Consider the following 17504-nt stretch of genomic DNA (forward strand, 5'->3'; position numbering starts at 1 on the left):
GAGAATGTACCATGTGTACTAGAAAAGAAAGTATACGTGGCTGCTGTTGGGTGGAGTGTTCTTTATATGTCTATGAGGTCAAGTTGTTTGATTGCAGCATTTAGATCTTCCATGTCTTATATTGAGCTGCTTTCTGGATGTCCTATCCTTCATAGAAAGTGTTTTTTTTTTTTTTTTTAATGATTTTTATTGTGCGTTAAGTGAACGTACACAAATAATAAGTCAGTCTCTCACACAAAAACCCATATATACCTTGCTAAAAACTCCCAATTACTCTCCCCCTAATGAGACAGCCCACTCTCTCCCTCCGCTCTCTCTTTTCTTGTCCATTTCACCAGATTCTAATGCTCTCCACCCTCTCATCACCCCACCAGGCAGGAGATGCAAACATAGTCTCAAGTGTCCACCTGATCCAAGAAGCTCACTGCTCACCACCATACCTCTCCAACCCATTGTCCAGTCCAATCCCTGTCTGAAGAGTTGGCTTCCTGAATGGTTCCTGTCCTGAGCCAACAGAAGGTCTGGGGGCCATGACCACCTGGGTCCTTCTAGTCTCAGTCAGACCATTAAGTCTGGTCTTATGAGAATTTGGGTGTGCATCCCACTGCTCTCCTGCTCCCTCAGGGGTTCTCTGTTGTGTTCCCTGTCAGGGGAGTCATCGGTTGTAGCCGGGCACCATCTAGTTCTTCTGGTCTCAGGATGATGTAGTCGCTGTTCCATGTGGCAGTTTCTGTCTCTTGGGCTCATAATTGCCTTGTGTCCTTGGCGTTCTTCTTTCTCCTTTGATCCAGGTTAGTTGAGACAAATTGATGCATCTTAGATGGCCGCTTGCTAGCGTTTAATAACCCAGACACCACTCTTCAAAGTGGGATGCAGAATTTTTTCTTAATGGATTTTATTATGCCAGTTGACTTAGATGTCCCCTGAAACCCTGGTTCCCAGACCCCTGCCCCTGCTACACTGGCCTTCCAAGAATTCGGTTTATTCAGGAAACTTCTTTGCCTTTGGTTTCATCCAATTGTGCTGACCTCCCCTGTATTGTGTGCTGTCTTTCCTTCACCTAAAGTAGTTCTTCTCTACTATCTAATTAATTAATGTCCCTCTTCCACCCTCCCTCCCTCCCCCTCTCGTAACCATGAAAGAATGTTTTCTTCTCAGTTTAAACTGTTTCTCAAGTTCTTATAATAGTGGTCTTAGATAATATGTGTCCTTTTGCAACTGACTAATTTCACTCAGCATAATGCCTTCCAGGTTCCTCCATGTTATGAAATGTTTCACAGATTCCTCACTGTTCTTTATCGATGCGTAGTATTCCATTGTGTGAATATACCATAATTTATTTATCCGTTCATCCTTTGATGGGCACCTTGGTTACTTCCATCTTTTTTTTTTTTTAATTAACTTTTATTGAGCTTCAAGTGAACGTTTACAAATCAAGTCAGTCTGTCACATATAAGTTTATATGCATCTTACTCCTTACTCCCACTTGTTCTTCCCCTAATGAGTCAGCCCTTCCAGTCTCTCCTTTCGTGACAATTTTGCCAGCTTCCAACTCTCTCTATCCTCCCACCCCCCCTCCAGACAGGAGATGCCAACACAGTCTCAAGTGTCCACCTGATATAATTAGCTCACTCTTCTTCAGCATCTCTCTCCTACCCACTGTCTAGTACCTTTCATGTCTGATAAGTTGTCTTCAGGAATGGTTCCTGTTCTGTGCGAACAGAAGGTTTGGGGACCATGCCCGTCGGGATTCCTCCAGTCACAGTCAGACCGTTAAGTATGGTATTTTTATGAGAATTTGGGGTCTGCATCCCATTGATCTCCTGCTCCCTCAGGGGTTCTCTATTGTGCTCCCTGTTAGGGCAGTCATCGATTGTGGCCGGGCACCAACTAGTTCTTCTGGTTTCAGGATAATGTAGGTCTCTGGTTCATGTGGTCCTTTCTGTCTCTTGGGCTCTTAGTTGTCGTGTGACCTTGGTGTTCTTCATTCTCCTTTGCTCCAGGTGGGTTGAGACCAATTGATGCATCTAAGATGGCCGCTTGTTAGCATTTAAGACCCCAGACGCCACATTTCAAAGTGGGGTGCAGAATGTTTTCATAACAGAATTATTTTGCCAATTGACTTAGAAGTCCCCTTAAACCATGGTTCCCAAACCCCCGCCCTTGGTCCACTGACCTTTGAAGCATTCATTTTATCCCGGAAACTTCTTTGCTTTTGGTCCAGTCCAATTGGGCTGACCTTCCATATATTGAGTGTTGTCCTTCCCTTCCCCTAAAGCAGTTCTTATCTACTAATTAATCAGTAAAAACCCTCTCCCTCCCTCCCTCCCCACCTCGTAACTACAAAAGTATGTGTTCTTCTCAGTTTATACTATTTCTCAAGATCTTATAATAGTGGTCTTATACAATATTTGTCCTTTTGCCTCTGACTCATTTCGCTCAGCATGATGCCTTCCAGGTTCCTCCATGTTATGAAATGTTTTACAGATTCGTCACTTTCTTTATTGATGCGTAGTATTCCATTGTGTGAATATACCACAATTTATTTACCCATTCATCCGTTGATGGACACCTTGGTTGCTTCCATCTTTTTGCTATTGTAAACAGTGCTGCAATAAATGTGGGAGTGCATATATCTGTTCGTGTAAAGGCTCTTATTTCTATAGGCTATATTCCAAGGAGTGGGATTGCTGGATCGTATGGTAGTTCTATTTCTGACTTTTTAAGGACGTGCCAAATCGATTACCAAAGTGGTGTAGCATTTGACATTCCCACCAGCAGTGTGTAAGTGTTCCAGTCTCTCCACAGCCTCTCCAACATTTATAATTTTGTGTTTTTTGGATTAATGCCAGCCTTGTTGGAGTGAGATGAAATCTCATTGTAGTTTTGCTCTGCATTTTTTTAATAGCTAATGATCGTGAACATTTCCTCATGTATCTGTAAGTTACCTGAATGTCTTCTTTAGTGAAGTGTCTATTCATATCTTTAGCCCATTTTTTCATTGGGTTATATATCTTTTTGCAGCTGCGTTTTTGCAGTATCATGTAGATTTTAGAGACCGGGGCTGATCAGAAATGTCATAGCTAAAAACTTTTTCCCAGTCTGTAGGGTAGTCTTTTTGCTGTTTTGGTCAAGTCTTTGGATGACCATAGGTATTTGATTTTTAGGAGCTCCCAGCTATCTAGTTTTTCTTCTACATTCTTTATAATCTTTTTTTTTTAAGTAATTTTTACTGTGCCTTAAGTTAAAGTTTACAAATCAAGTCAGCGTCTCATAAAAAAACCCATATATACCTTGCTACACACTCCCAGTTACTCTCCCTCTAATGAGACAGCCTGCTCTCTCCCTCCATTCTCTCTTTTCCTGTCCTTTTCGCCAGCTTCTAACCCCCTCGACCCTCTCATCTCTCCTCCAGGCAGGAGGTGCCAACATAGTCTCAAGTGTCCACCTGACTCAAGAAGCTCACTCCTCACCAGCCCAACCCATTGTCCAGTCCAATCCATGTCTGAAGAGTTGGAATCGGGAATGGTTCCTGTCCTGGGCCAACAGAAGGTCTGGGGGCCATGACCAGCGAGGTCCTTCCTGTCTTCAGTCAGACAATTAAGTCTAGTCTTATGAGAATTTGGAGTCTGCATCCCACTGCTCTTCTGCTCCGTCAGTGGTTCTCTGTTGTGTTCCTTGTCAGGGCAGTCATCGGTTGTAGCTGGGCACCATGTAGTTCTTCTGGTCTCAGGATGATGTAGTCGCTGGTTCATGTGGCCCTTTCTGTGTCTTGGGCTCGTAATCACCTTGTGTCCTTGTTGTTCTTCATCCTCCTTTGATCCAGGTGGGTTGAGACCAACTGATGCATCTTAGATGGCCACTCGCTAGCTTTTAAGACCCCAGACGCCACTCTTCAAAGTGGGATGCAGAATGTTTTCTTAATAGATTTTATTATGCCAATTGACTTAGATATCCCCTGAAACCATGGTCCTCAGACCCCTACCCCTGCTGCGCTGCCCTTTGAAGCAATCAGTTTATTCAGGAAACTTCTTTGCTTTTGGTTTAGTCCAGTTGTGCTTACCTCCTCTGCATTGTGTGCTGTCTTTCCCTTCGCCTAAAGTAGTTCTTATCTACTATCTAATTAGTGAATACCTCTCTCCCACCCTCCCTCCCTCCGCCCTCTCGTAACCCCAAAAGAATGTTTTCTTCTCAGTTTAAACTATTTCTCAAGCTCTTGTAATAGTGGTCTTAGATAATATTGGTCCTTTTGCAGCTGACTCATTTCACTCAGCATAATACCTTCCAGGTTCCTCCATGTTATGAAGTGTTTCACAGATTCCTCACTGTTCTTTATTGATGTGTAGTATTCCATTGTATGAATATACCATAATTTATCCATTCATCTGTTGATGGGCACCTTGGTTGCTTCCATGTTTTTGCTATTGTTAACAGTGCTGCAATAAACACGGGTGTGCGTATATCTGTTCGTGTAAAGCCTCTTATTTCTCTAGGATATATTCCAAGGAGTGGGATTGCTGGATCGTATGGTAGTTCTATTTCTAGCTTTTTAAGGAAGGGCCAAATGGATTCCCAAAGTGGTTGTACCGTTTGACATTTCCACCAGCAGTGTAGAAGTGCTCCAATCTCTCTACAGCCTCTCCAACATTTATTATTTTGTGTTTTTTGGATTAATGCCAGCCGTGTTGGAGTGAGATGAAATCTCATTGTAGTTTTCATCTGCATTTCTCTAATGCCCAGTGGTTGTCAACATTTCCTCATGTATCTGTTAGGTACCTGAATGTCTTCTTTAGTGAAGTGTCTATTCATATCTTTTTCCCATTTTTTCATTGGGTTATTTGTCTTTTTGTAGTTGAGTTTTTGCAGTATTATGTAGATTTTAGAGGTCAGGCACTGATCAGAGATGTCATAGCTAAAAACTTTTTCCCAGTCTGTAGGTAGTCTTTTTACTCTTATGGTGAAGTCTTTGGATGAGTATAAGTGTTTGATTTTTAGGAGCTCCCAGTTATCTAGTTTTTCCTCCTTGGTCTTTATAATGTTTTGTATAGTGTTCATGCCATGTATTAGAGCTCTTAACATTGTCCCTATTTTTTCTTCCATGATCTTTATTGTTTTAGATTTTATATTTATGTCTTTGATCCATTTTCAGTTAGTTTTTGTGCATGGAGTGAGATATGGGTCTTCTTTTATTTTTTTTTGCAGATGGATATACAGTAATGCTAGCACCATTTATTAAAAAGACTGTCTTTTCCCCATTTAACCGTTTTGGGGCCTTTGTTAAATACCAACTGCTCATATGTGGATGGATTTATGTCTGGATTCTCAATTCTCTTCCATCGGTCTACGTATCTTTTGTTGTACCAGTACCAGGCTGTTTTGACTACTGTGGCAGTATAATAGCTTCTAAAATCAGGTAAAGTAAGGCCTCCCACTTTGTTCTTCTTTTTCAGTAATGCCTTATTTATCCGGGGTCTTCTTCCTTCCATATGAAATTGGTGATTTGTTTCTCCATCTCATTAAAGAATGTCCTTGGGATTTGGATCAGAATTGCATTAAATGTATAGATCACTTTTGGTAGAACGGATGTTTTTATAATGTTAAGTCTTCCTATTCAGGTGCAAGGTATGTTCTTCCACTTATGTAAGTCTCTTGATTTCTTGCAGAAGTGTACTGTAGTTTTCTTTGTATAAGTCTTTTACATCTTTGGTAAGGTTTATTCCTAAGTGCTTTATCTTCTTGGGGGCTACTGTAAATGGCATTGATTTGGTGGTTTTCTCTTGGATGTTCTTTTTGTTGGTGTAGAGGAATCCAACTGATTTTTGTATGTTCATCTTGTATCCCGATACTCTGCTGAATGCTGCTATTAGTTTCATTAGTTTTCTTGAGGATTCCTTAGTGTTTTCTGTGTATAAGATCATGTAATCTGCAAATAGAGATATTTTTACTTCTTTCTTGCCGATCTGGATTCCCTTTGTTTCTTTATCTAGCCTAATTGCTCTGGTAGGACTTCCAGCACAATGTTGAATAAGACTGGTGATAAAGGGCATCCTTGTCTGATTCCCGATCTCAGTGGGAATGTTTTTAGGCTCTCTCCATTTAGGGTGATTTTGGCTGTTGGGTTTGTATAAATGCCCTTTGTTATGTTGAGGACTTTTCCTTCTATTCCTATTTTGCTGAGAGTTTTTATCATGAATGAGTGTTGAACTATGTCAAATTCCTTTTCTGCATAAATTGATAAAATCAGGTGATTCTTGTCTTTCGTTTTATTTATGTGGTGGATTACATTGTTTTTCGAATGTCGAACCATTGCTGCATACCTGGTATGAATCCCACTTGGCCATGGTGCATTATTTTTTTTGATAAGTTGTTGAATTCTCTTAGCTAGAATTTTGTTGAGGATTTTTGCGTCTACATTCATAAGGCATATAGGTCTATAATTTTCTCTTATTGTGGGGTCTTTACTTGGTTTTGATATCAGGGATATGGTGGCTTCATAGAAAGAGTTTCGCAGTATTTCATCCTTTTCTATGGTCTGAAATACCTTTAGTAGTAGTGTTGTTAACTCTTCTCTGAAAGTTTGGTAGAATTATACAGTGAAGCCGTCCGCACCAGAGCTTTTTTTTTTTGTTGGGCATTTTTTCATTACCTTTTTAATCTCTTCTTTTGTTATCGGTGTATTTAGTTGTTCTACCTCTGTTTGTGTTCGTTTAGGTAGGTAGTATGTTTTTAGGAATTCATCCATTTCTTCTAGGTTTTCAAATTTGAATATAGTTTTTCATAGTAATCTGATATGATTCTTTTAATTTGGGTCTGTTGTAGTATCACCCATCTCATTTCTTTTTTGGGTTATTTGCATCCTCTCCTGTTTTGTCAGTTTGGCCAGGGGTTTCTCAATTTTGTTGATTTTTTTTCAAAAAACCAGCTTTTGGCCTTGTTAATTCTTGCAGTTGTTTTTTTTGTTTTCTATTTCATTTAGTTTGTCTCTAATTTTTATTATTTGTTTTCTTCTGGTGCCTGTGGGTTTCTTTTGTTTCTCTCTTTCCATTTGTTCAAGTTGTAGGGAGAATTCTTTGACTTTGGCCCTTTCTTCTTTTTGGATGTGTGCATTTATTGATATAAATTGGCCTTTGAGCACCGCTTTTGCTGTGTCCCAAAGGTGCTGATAGGAAGTCTTTTCATTCTCATTGGATTCTATGGATTTCTTTATTCCATCTTTAATATCTTCTATAATCCAGTCTTTTTGAGCAGGGTATTGTTCAGTTTCCAGTGTTTGATTTTTTTTCCCTGCTTTTCTTGTTATTGATTTCCACTTTTATGGCCTTATGGTCAGAGAAGATGCTTTGTAATATTTCAGTGTTTTGGATTCTGCTAAGGCTTGCTTTATGACCTAATATGTGGTCTATTCTAGAGAATGTTCCATGTGCACTAGAAAAGTAGGTATGCTTGGTTGCTGTTGGGTGGAGTGTTCTGTATATGTCTACGAGGTTATGTCGGTTGATTGTGACATTTAGATCTTCCGTGTCTTTATTGAGCTTCTGTCTGGATGTTCTTTCCTTCACCGAACGTGGTGTGTTGAAGTCTCCTACTGTTATTGCGGAGCTGTCTATCTCACTTTTCAATGCCGATAAAGTTTGTTTTATGTATTTTGCAGCCCTGTCATTGGGTGGATAAATTTTTAATATGGGTATATTTTCTTGGTGTATTGTCCCTTTAATCATTATATAGTGTCCTTCATTATCCTTTCTGATGGATTGAACTTTAAAATCTATTTTGTCAGAAATTAATATTGCTACTCCTGGTCTTTTTTGATTGTTGTTTGCTTGATATATTTTTTTCCGTCCTTTGTGTTTTAGTTTGTTTGTGTCCCTAGGTCAAGGTGTGTCTCTTGTAGGCAGCGTATAGATGGGTCTAGTTTTTTAATCCATTCTGCCACTCTCTCTCTTTATTGGTGCATTTAGTCCATTTACATTCAGGGTAATTATGGATAGGTATGACTTTTTTGCTATCATTTTGATGTCTTTTTTGTGTGTTGAGAGCTTCTTTTTCCCACTTGATTTTATGTGCTGAGTAGATTTTCTTTATATATTGTCCTTTCCTCATGTTTGATGTTGTTAGTTTTGTTTCTGCCGAGTCTCTACTTTTCCCTTGTATTTTATTTTGATGAGTAGGATAGTTTGTCTCCTTTGTGGTTACCTTATTATTTACCCCTATTTTTATACATTTAAAACTAAGTTTTATTTCTTTGTATTGCTGTGTCTTCCTCTCTATATGGAAGGTGTATGATTACCTTTCTTGGTCCCTCTTTATTATTTTAATGTTGTCTTCTTTTACATAATAACATCACTGTTACCCTGTGTTGAGCTTTTCTTTTTTTTTTTAATGTTGCTCTGTTTTTTTGGATTTCCCTGTCTGGGTTGACTTCTGGTTGCTCTGCCCAGTGTTCTAGTCTTAGGTCGATACCTGATATTATTGATTTTCTAACCAAAGAACTCCCTTGAGTATTTCTTGTAGTTTTGGTTTGGTTTTTACGAATTCTCTAAACTTGTGTTCATCTGGAAATGTCTTAATTTCACCTCCATATTAAGAAACAGTTTTACGGATATATGATTCTTGGCAGGCAATTTTTTTCCTTCAGTTTTTTAGATGTGTCATCTCATTGCCTTTTGCCTGCATGGTTTCTGCCGAGTAGTCCAAGCTTATTCTCATTGGCTCTCCCTTGTAGGTGACTTTTATTTTATCCCTCGCTGCTCTTATAATTGTTTCTTTATCTTTGGTTTTGGAAAGCTCGATTATAATATGTCTTGGTGACTGTCTTTTAACATCTACCTTATGTGGAGTTCGATGAGCATCTTGGATAGGTATCTTCTCATCTTTTACAATATCAGGGAAGTTTTCTGCCAACAAATCCTCAACAATTTTCTCTGTATTTTCTGTTATCCCTCCCTGTTCTGGTACTCCAATCACTCGTAGGTTATTTTTCTTGATAGAGTCCCACATGATTCATAAGGTTTCTTCATTTTTTAAAATTCTTTTATCTGATTTTTCTTCAAATATATTAGTGCCAAGTGATTTATCTTCAAGTTCAGAAATTCTGGCTTCTACTTGCTCAATTCTGCTCCTTTGAATTTCTATTGAGTTATCTAATTTTGTAATTTTATTGTTAATCTTCTGAATTTCTGATCACTGTGTGTCTATGGATTTTTCCAGCTTATTGAACTTTTCATTATGTTCCTGAATAATCTTCCTAATTTCTTCAGTTGCTTGATCTGTGTGTTACTTGGCTCGTTCTGCTTATTGCCTCATTTCCTTCCTGATGTCTCGAAGGGTTCTGTACATTAAACTTTTGTATTCTGCATCTAGCAATTCCAGTAATGTACTTTCATCTAGAAGATACCTGGATTCTTTGTTTTGAGAGCCTGTTGAGGTGATCATGGTCTATTTCTTTATGTGACTTGATATTGACTGTTGTCTCCGAGCCATCTATAAGTTATTGTATTAGTTTATGCTTGCTTACTGTGTTGTAGCTGCTTGCTTTGTTTTGTTTTGGTATATCCCTGTGGGTTGCTTGAGTGAGCAAACTTGATTATTTTCACCTTTGGAGCTCTGGTATCCTGTCCGCAGCTGGCTAGAGCTGTTATCAGGTATATCCGTCTAGGAGTCCATTCAGTTTTCTTGTATGAATTCAGCTTAGGTTTCCAGGTAGCTGATATCAAGTGTGTGGTACAGGCTCTGTCCTACAGTCTTAGAGGGGCAGGGGTGATTGGCATATATATAGGTATCTGATTGCAGCAGAGGGTCTGAACAAGGCAGGGGGCTGAGAACCGACCCCAACATGTCTCTGAGGAAAACACGCCTCTGTTCCTTAGAGCGTGCTGTTGTGTGGGTTCTGCAGAGGGACCATGGACACCCAAAATATTTGGTTGTAAAGACTGGGAGGTACCAGTTATCTTTGGACCGCTGTCTTGGGTCGATGGGTAACCTGAGTGGAGCTACTAGTGTTTAGGTCCCTGATGTAGGTAGGCAAGGACCTTGTTTAGTAGACAAAGCAATGTCAAACGTCAAACACCCCCCTCTCCACCATACAGCTGAGATGGTTGGAGTTTGCCAACAAGGGCATGTTCTCCCAAAATAGGCCCACACAGGTCCATGTAGAAGGGAAAGATGCTCAAGGTCCATGGACGGTTTGTGCGTGGACAAGAGCCTCTTCTGTCCTGAGCTCCCCCGGTTATCGGAGCTAGGAAATTATCTTTTCCCCCCAGTTACAAAATTTTTCTTTCCCAAGGCCGGGAGGATGGCTCTGGGTGCTCATCAGGGTCTATCTCAGGCCTAGGGATTCAGCCGCTGAGGCCGGCTTGGCGGCCGGGCGGGGGTGGGTTAAAATACACACAAGTAGTTAGCTTTTGCCGAGAGTGCCGTTCTCCTCAGGTTCTGGAGGTGTGAGTAGGCTGTGTGGCTGGCTGTTTGTTCCTGAGGATACTGCGTCCGAACGCTAGCTCCAGCCCACCGCTGCCGCCGCTCGGGAATGGTGCCTGAGAGCTCCCCGCTATTCAGGTCTGGTAACTCCTTTCTGCTTCTGAATGGCCTCTTCCTCCCTCTGCCCCTCAGTTCGTTGTCTAAGCTTGCTTTTGATACTCAGGGCTCCCAGCTTGTCACAAATATACTCGTTTCACTTGTTTTTTCACATCTTTGTTGTAAAGAGGGCTCCATGGAAGCATCTGTCTATTCCACCATCTTGGCTCTGCCTCTGAAAGTAGTGTTTTGAAGTCTCGTACTGTTATCGTGGAGTTGCCTATCTTACTTTTCAAAGCTGATACAGTTTGTTTTATGTATCTTGCAGCTGTGTCATTGGGCGCATGGATATCTAATATGGTTATATCTTCTTGGTATATTGTCCCTTTAATCATTATGTAGTATTCTTCCTTATCTTTCATGATGGATTTAACTTTAAAGTCTGTTTTGTCATAAATTAATATTGCCGCTCCTGCTCTTTTTTGATGGTTGTTTGTTCGATGTATTTTTTTCCAACGTTTGAGTTTTAGTTTGTTTTTGTCTCTAAGTCTAAGGTGTGTCTCTTGTAGGCAGCATGTAGATGGGTTGTGTTTTTTAATCTATTCTGCCACTATTTGTCTCTTTATTGGTGGATTTAGTGCATTTACATTCTCTGTAATTATGGAAAGGTATGAATTTACTGCTATCATTTTGATGTCTTTTTTTGTGTGTTGTTGACAGTTTCTTTTTCCCACTTAATTTTATGTGCTGAGTATATTATGTTTATATATTGTCCTTTCCTCATATTCGTTGTTGGTGATTTTGTTTCTGCTGAGTCTCTCTTTCTTTCTTGTATTTTATTTTGATGTGTAGGATAGTTTGTCTCCTTTGTGGTTCCGTTATGTTTACCCCTATTTTTCTAAATTTAAACCCAAATTTTATTTCTTTGTATCGCCTTTCCTTCCTCTCCATATGGAAGATGTTATGACTACATTTCTTAGTCTCTCTTTGTTGTTTTAACGTTGTCTTCTTTTACATAATAACATCACTGTTTTCCTTTTTTGAGCATTTTTTCCTCTTTATTTTTGTGATTTCCCTCTCTGGGATGGCTTCTGATTGCTTTGTCCAGTGTTCTAGTCTTGGGTTGATACCTGATATTACTGATTTTCTAACCAAAGAACTCCATTTAGTATTTCTTGTAGCTTTAGTATTTCTTTGTAACCAATGAACTCCCTTTAGTATTTCTTGTATTTTGTTGTAGTACTTCTAAACTTCTGTTCATCTGGAAATGTCCTATATTCACCTTCATATTTGAGAGACAGTTTTGCTGGATATAAGATTCTTGTTTGGCAATTTTTTTTTCTTTCACTTTTTTTTAAAAATAATTTTTATTGTGCGTTAAGTGAAAGTTTACATATCAGGTCAGTCTCTCACGTATAAACTTATATACACCTTACTACATACTCCCATTTACTCTCCCGCTAATGAGTCAGCCTGTTCACTCCTTCCAGTCTCTCCTTTCATGACCGTTTTGCCAGTTTCTAACCCTTTCTACCCTCCTATGTCCCCTCCAGACAGGAGATGCCAACACAGTCTCAAGTGTCTACCTGATATAAGTAGCTCACTCTTCATCAGTATCTCTCTCCAACCCATTGTCCAGTCCATTCCATGTCTGATGAGTTGTCTTCGGGAATGGTTCTTATCCTGGGCCAACAGAAGGTTTGGGGATTATGACCACCAGGATTCTTTTAGTCTCAGTCAGACCATTAAGTCTGGTCTTTTTATGAGAATTTGGGGTCTGCATCGCACTGTTCTCCTGCTCCCTCAGGGGATCCTTCAATTTTTTAAATATGTCATCCCATTGCCTTCTTGCCTGCATGGTTTCTGCTGAGTAATCAGAAGTTATTCTTATTGACTCGCCTTTGTGGGTCACTTTTCGTTTATCTCTAGCTACTCTTAAAATTCTCTCTTTATCTTTGGTTTTGGAAAATTTGAGTATAATACGTCTTGGTGACTTTCTTTTAACATCTGCATTATGTGAAGTTTGATGAGCATCTTGGGTAGGTATCTTCTCATCTTTCATGATATCAGGGAAGTTTTCCGTCAACAAATCTTCAACAGTTTTCTCCGTATTTTCTGTTATCCCTCCCTGTTCTGGTACTCCAGTTATTCGTAGGTTATTACTCTTGATAGAGCCCTGCATGATTCTTAAGATTTCTTCATTTTTAAAAATTCTTTTATCTGATTTTTCCTCAAATATATTGGTACCATGTGCCTTATCTTTAAGTTCAGAAATTTTGCCTTCCACTTGCTCAGTTTTGCTCCTCTGACTTTCTATTGAGGTGTCTTCTGTAATTTTAGTGTTAAATCTTCTGAATTTCTGATTGCTGTCTGTTTATTCGTTTTTCTAGCTTATTAAATTTTCCTTATGTTCCTGAATAATCTTTTTAATTTCTTCAGTTGCTTTATTTGTGTGTTCCTTGGCTTGTTCTGCGTATCGCCTCATTTCCTTCCTGATGTCTTTAAGGGCTCTATATGTTACTCTTTTGTATTCTGCCTCTGGTAATTCAAGCAAGGCACTTTCATCTTGAAGAGCCCTTCATTCTATGTCTTGAATGCTTGTTGAGGTGATCATGGTCTGTTTCTTTATGTGACTTGATATATTGACTGTTGTCTCAGAACCATCTATAAGTTACTGCATTAGTTTGTTATACATTTGCTTACTGTGTTGTAGCTTCTTGCTTTGTTTTGTTTTGATATGCCCGAATGGGTTGCTTGATTGAGCTAGCTTGATTATTTTCACCTTTGGAGCTCTGACATCCTATCCCCAGATGGCTAGAGCTGTTTTCAGGTGTATCAGCCTAGGAGTCCATTCAATTTTCTTGTAGGAATTCAGCTTAGGTGTCCAGGTAGCTGATCATCAAGTGTGTGGTACAGGCTCTGTACTACAGTCTTAGAGGGGCAGGGTGGTTGGTGTAGGTACTGATATCTGCTTGCAGCAGGGGGTCACACTCTGAGCAAGGCAGGGGGCTGAGAATCATCCCCCAAATGTCTCTGAAGAAAGCGTGTCCATGTTCCCTAAAGCATACAGGTGGGTGGGTTCTGCAGATGGAGCATGAGCACCCAGTGCTTTGATTGTAAGCACTGGGAGGTACCAGTTATCATTTGACCCTTCTCACGGGTGGCTGGGTGACCTGAGTGGAGCCACCAGTCCTTAGGCTCTGATGTGGGTAGGTGAGGACCCTGTTTAATAGACAAAGCAATGTCAAATATCAAACACCCACCTCTCCACCGCACAGCTCAAATGTTTGGAGTCTGCCAACAAGGGCCTATTCTCCCGAAATAGGCCCACACATGTCCATGCAGGGGTTTAAGGTATTCAGAGTCCACGGACTCTCTATGCTTCGACAGGAGCCGCTTCTGCTGTGACTCCTCAGGTTAGTGGAGGTGGCAAATTATCTTTTCCCCCAATTGCAAATTTATTCCTTCTCCAAGGCCAGGAGGATGGCTCTAGCACTCAACAGGGCCTATGTCAGGCCCAGGGAAATGAACAGCTGCTGAAGCCGACTTGCTGGCGGGGGGCTCAGTAAAATATACGCAAGTACTTAGCTTTTGCCCAGAGTGCTGTTCTTATGTTCTGGAGGTGTGAGTAGCTGTGTGGCTGGCTGCTTCTCCCTGAGGAAAATGCAGCCGAATGCTAGTACCAGCCCACCGCTCAGGCTCCAGGAATGGTGCTTGAGGGCTTCCCGCGATTCAGGTCCAGTAACTCCTCTCTGCTTCTGAATCATCTCTTCCTCTTCCTGCCCCTCAGTTTGTTTTCTAAGCTTGCCTTTGAGTTCAGGGCTCCTCGCTTGCCATAAATATACTCATTTCTCTTGTTTTTTCGGTTTCTTGGTGTAAGAGGCTTGGCCAGAAGCACCTGTCTATTCCGCCATCTTGGCTCCGGCTCCTTAAATTTCATTTTTAAAACAACAGTGGGCTAGATTTTACCCATGGGCTTTAATTTAATAACCCTGCTTTACCTTTCTAGTGATCAGGGAAGTGCCAATTACATAATTGCTTTTTCACAGCAGATTGGTGAAAATTAAAGCTTACTTATAAAATAACATTATGAATTATTTTTCTAATTGGTGATGATGAATTTATACTAATTCAGCCTTAGTGTATTGCTGGAAAGTCTTTGAGAGTATGTGTTTGTGAGAGATTTCACAAGCACCTACAATAACAAAGTGGAATATGCTATTCAATTCAGTTTAAATTATAGAACCAGTTTGTTGCTTTTTTTTTTTTTTGGTTTAAGTGTGTTCTAAAATAGAACGGTATAAATAGATATTTGATAATAAATTTTATTTTCCCTCTAACCTTTACTAAACTTTGAAAGAGCTATTATTTCCCTTTCAAAAATTTGTTCTTAATACACAATGAACATTGCAGTGTAGAATCTTAATGTTCGTTCTGAGGAGTGTGTATTTAATTTTCCCAGTCAGATACATAAGCAAATCATACCCATTCAGAAACACAAATATGTTTTAATACTGTATGGTTAATTAATTTTGAATAAATGGATTCCGTTATTTGGGGGTTTTGAACATTTTTGTAGTCTTGGCCATGTTCTCCACCAAGAATACATTTACTTCATTTACATGAGAACGTTTGCACAAAGTCCAGAGACGGTAAACAGGCCTTGATTTTTATCAAAAGTAAACTATTACTGCTCTTTTCAGTGTGCCAGTTGTATTTACTTTTTGCTTTAATTGTTGGTTATTGGTTATTCAGGGCTCTGTCTAAGGTATAAGAACTTGTGAAGTATGGTTGAACTGTGTGTGGGAGCAAGAAGGGAATACTGGAAGCTTTTCTGGGGATGATTCAGCTTTGTATAGCTGGAGTTTAATCATGGGAAAAAATGCATGTTAGAGCACTGCTTCGTTAAATGTGAAACATGAAACGAAACTTGTGAGTAGGCATCATCTAAGGTTCAATGTATTAAGTAGATTATGGCATTTCAACTGTATCTATTTTATATTTGTTAAGACATTGCTCTTAAAAGAATTCTTTTTTCTCTCTTTGGATGTAGAAGAATTCTTCTGGATATAAAGACTTGACTGGGAGTTTTGTAACAATTTTGAAGCAAGTAGTTGGAGGAAAGCTCCCAGTAGATTTCAGTTACCACAGTGTGCCAGCACCATGGTTACAAATTCAACTCTTAAGAATACTAGGACTTCTAGGAAAAGATGATCAAAGGTAAACTATTCCAAGTAATTTACTTAATGACCCCGTATGATACATAGACTTCAGTCAGCTGGAGGTTTCATGCTGATAAATAAGCCATTGTAAGAAGCACGTGCATTCTTTCAGGTTGCGGGAATAATTTTAGCTCTCTGCTGATTCTGAATCCTACCCTTTGGTAGAGGTACCTCTGAAGTTCCATCTCCTCTGAAATTTTCTAGTTCAGCAGTTGGCACACGTTTTCTGCTTACTTGATAATGAATATCTTAGACTTCATGGATGAGATGCTGCAACTATTCAACTCTGCTATCGTAGCAGAAGGAGCATGGCTGTATGCAAAAAAGCTTTTTATGGGCATTAAAAGTTGAATTTCATATAATCTTCATGAGTCATAAGATATTAGTCTCCTTTTGATTTTTTCCAACCGTTTAAAAATGTAAAAGCCATTCTTAGTGTACAGCTGTACAAAAACAGGCATCAGGCTGAATTAGGATTGTGGGCTGAAGTTTGCTGACCCTTGCTCTCGTTAGATGTGAGGACTTCACCTTCTTAATTCATTTATCTGAATTACTCTTTTGACCAATAATTTATATTAAATTTTTATGGATATTTTTCCAACTATATATATTTTTTTGTAGCTTTTTATTTTACTATAAATTTTTAAACCTACAGAGTAGTTCCAAGAATAGCACAGAGAACTTTCTGTGTTTTACCTGAATTTATTATTTCCATTTTATCGTTCTTAGTTTCTGTGTGTGTGCATGCATGTGTGCACAGATTATTTTCATTTAAGAATCTTTTTTCTGAACTATTTGAGAGCATGTCCAACTATAGTTCTCTTGAGAGTAAGGACCATGGCTTGAGTTTCTTTGTGTACTACCATCCCCGATATGTTTGTTTCTTAAGAAAATATTTGTTAATTGGTGTTCTGACTTTATGAAATATGGTTCCTTTTTATGCAGTAGCATATGTTTATATTGTATTCTTTAACCTGGCTTTATAATGGAACCTTCCTTTAGGCTGTGGCTTCTAGGAACTGGAAATGCCTGGCCATCTTCACGTCAGAACCCTCTACCATCACTGCTAATCGGGCTGTAGCATTCTTGGTATTATTGTTTTCTGTATTGATAAATCTCAACCCCAGATTGAAACTTGGAGTGAAAACCTGGAGATGATAGAATAGACAAACAAATTAGAGATGTTTTGTCCCTAATTGTATTTTATTTTCTGTAACTCCAACGTATCCTATCATGGGGCTACATTTGGAGTTCACTGGAATTCTGTTTTAAAACAACTGGTTTCATAATAATGCATCATACCTAATTGGTCTAAAAGACTTAATGCCATTATATATGTTGTCAGGAAGTAACTTGGGAGGTATTTAGATAAATTATTTACTAAATATATTAAGATTATTTTTCTCCTTTCCTTCATGGATGAATTTGGAGAATACACAAAAATGAGTAAGATAGTCCTTTCCTTCAAAGGGTTCAGTTGGGCAGTAATCAGGCTTAATTAAATGAATAAATAAACAGTGGAACTCTTTTATAATATTGTAGAATATTAGAAGGTTGTCTTTTTTGTTGCCCAACTTTATTAACGTAAATCTTACATATCTTAGGACATGATTATTAGCTCAGTGTGTTATAGTAAATTCCAATAGCATTCTGAAGTATTAAATGAAATAATTTACTGGTAAAATCTGTATATACTTATCATCTTTTACATCTATGGCTTGTATTTTCTTGTGTTTTTTAACTGTGTGCTTCTTAGGTTATTAATATTTCGCT

At 39.0% G+C, this 17504-nt stretch overlaps 1 protein-coding gene across 6 annotated transcripts in view; it reads left to right on the forward strand.

Moving 5' to 3' along the window:
• The window catches only part of AP4E1 (adaptor related protein complex 4 subunit epsilon 1), a 127789-nt gene that overhangs the window by 33451 nt on the left and 76834 nt on the right, over positions 1-17504 (forward strand). For all 6 annotated transcript variants that reach the window (XM_003420520.4, XM_064295204.1, XM_023539489.2 and 3 more), the window contains one exon: positions 15563-15729. In XM_003420520.4, coding sequence (XP_003420568.2) covers positions 15563-15729 — 167 coding nt within the window. The remainder of the gene's footprint in view (positions 1-15562; positions 15730-17504) is intronic.

This window comes from Loxodonta africana, chromosome 12, assembly GCF_030014295.1.
Source record: "Loxodonta africana isolate mLoxAfr1 chromosome 12, mLoxAfr1.hap2, whole genome shotgun sequence".
Lineage (NCBI taxonomy): Eukaryota > Metazoa > Chordata > Mammalia > Proboscidea > Elephantidae > Loxodonta > Loxodonta africana.